The sequence below is a fragment of the Austrofundulus limnaeus genome, unplaced genomic scaffold (genome assembly GCF_001266775.1).
Source record: "Austrofundulus limnaeus strain Quisiro unplaced genomic scaffold, Austrofundulus_limnaeus-1.0 Scaffold306, whole genome shotgun sequence".
NCBI lineage: Eukaryota > Metazoa > Chordata > Actinopteri > Cyprinodontiformes > Rivulidae > Austrofundulus > Austrofundulus limnaeus.
Window position 1 is genome coordinate 97,724 of NW_013952708.1, and position 1,977 is coordinate 99,700.

At 44.3% G+C, this 1,977-nt stretch overlaps 1 protein-coding gene across 1 annotated transcript in view; it reads left to right on the plus strand.

Annotated features, from left to right (window-relative positions):
* The first annotated feature begins 23 nt into the window (after positions 1-23).
* chst8 (carbohydrate (N-acetylgalactosamine 4-0) sulfotransferase 8) overlaps positions 24-1,977 on the plus strand; it is a 181,498-nt gene continuing 179,544 nt past the window's right edge. Inside the window, exon 1 of the mRNA XM_014021804.1 lies at positions 24-409. Within this exon, the coding sequence (XP_013877258.1) occupies positions 384-409 (26 nt within the window). The 5' untranslated portion in view covers positions 24-383. The remainder of the gene's footprint in view (positions 410-1,977) is intronic.

A 1,977-nucleotide genomic window follows, 5' to 3' on the forward strand; every position in this document is an offset into this window, starting at 1 on the left:
GGTGGGTGGGGGGAGAAATCATGGGATGCGCAAAGATGTGAGAGTATCGGGAGGGGGGAAATAGAAAAAAAAAGGGAGCGAAAGGGACTGTGATTGGGTGCACTCATCTTAAAAAAAAAAAAAAGCATCGCGGGGCGCGGCGAGGCATGTCGGTTCCAGTCGGAGAATTAACGAGGCGGCATCAAAGTTGAGGGAGACGCGCGTTTCCCCACTGGATGCGTTCGCGGCACCAGGACGTTTAAACTTGCGTCGCCCCTCTTTCCCCCACGCCACCGCCTCCCCTCCTTCCACCGACCCGAAGAGACGGACGCGCTCTCCGTGGTGCTGAAAACCCTGAGAAGGACTCGGCTGATCAACTAGTGAAGAAGAGCTCGCCAGGTTTCATGGTGGATTTGGGAGCCTTCCTGAGGTGAGTCCGCTGGTCTCTGCCTGTCAGGTTGTTTTACAGGACAACAGGAGGATTAGTTTAGAGTCTTTTTTTATTATTATTTTGTATTATTTGTTGCCTCCTCTGTCGCTCGGAGAGTCTGGTGCATTAAAGTTTGAAGTGAAAGAAGCAAAACGTATTGASCCACTGATGAGCCAATTACCGGTCATCTTGTTTCATCTCCTCCTCGTTCTTGTCTTCATCCTCACGTTCTATTATTTTAAATCAAATTCATAACTTCAGAAACAATGTGATTCCTGAGTCTTACCGCAGTTTGCTTTCAGGTGTTTTCACGCATCATTTACTCTGAGTTTTCAAAGTGACGGAATGCGCCTTTAACCTGTTGCGCGGGTCATTGCAACGTTATAATACAATAAGGAGTCTATCGTGAACAGTGATTTTAAAAGATTGATCAGCTGATCGCGGGAAACTTTAGTTTTCTGTTGCTTTCCGAATACAGAAAATTGTCACAAGTGATGAAGTGGAGTGTTTTGTTCCACTCTACTATGTTATTATTATTTACCTTTATTCCATCGTTACTTCACTGTCATCCTGAATTGGTGCTAAATTAAGAAAATATAAAATCTCATGTCTTGCACTTAAGCTTTTGAAGTCATGTCACCTTTTAGTGTAAATGATTTGGCTTCTGTCTTTTAAACCTATAKTCAGAATAAAAGCTAAAGCCATGATCAATAAGAGCAGGTGTCAAAGTTATTTTTTACTTGGATTTGTTTTATGGTGTTAATGTATTTGCAACTTAATTTCTTATWTATTGCAGTTAAGTTATAACATATTTTAAGGGTCACACCTTCAAATTATTAAATGGAAAACCATGTTGCATTTGAAGTCAGTGTTGGGGTTTTTATGCAGAGCTTACAGCTGCAGGAGTTGAGTTTYGCATGTCATTTAGAGTTCATTTGAAATAGTATGCAATACTGGATTCAACATAAAACCCTGATCTGTGTAGTTTATTGGTTGGGATCGTATTTTCTGCTTTAATTCCAACCAGAGTATAAGATCTAGACATGTGGCAGGTGGATTTTTCCACCTGAAAAGCCCATGCAGAAACATACTGTGTATCCGATTTTGACATTCACTCTTCATACAAGGACAAACAATCCACTGGATCATAAACATCGCAGTAATTGCMAATAAGGTTGCTCAGCAGCTTTAATCAATTACGGCGCCATCCTCCGGCCAGTTAGACGCGGTGTGCAGGTGTCATCAAAGCTGAGTGAGGCTCCTTTGAGGTGGGAGATGCAAGACTCAACGGCTTCACTCAGCTGGGTCACTGGACACACAGCAGAGCTTTGACGCGTACAAATTGCGCTTGAAGATGGTGCGTTTCTCCCAGGAGGTTCAGTTGCTGGAAGGAGACCAGCAGAGCGGGGACATTGCACTCCAGATGGCTCAGAAAGGCCAGAGGAAGAGGGCCGTCCAAGCCCAGCTGGGAGTACGGGAAGCTGGACGGCCCATGCTGTTTGCCTGTGTGTGTGTGTGTGTGTGTGTGTGTGTGTGTGTGTGTGTGTGTGTGTGTGTGTGTGTGTGTG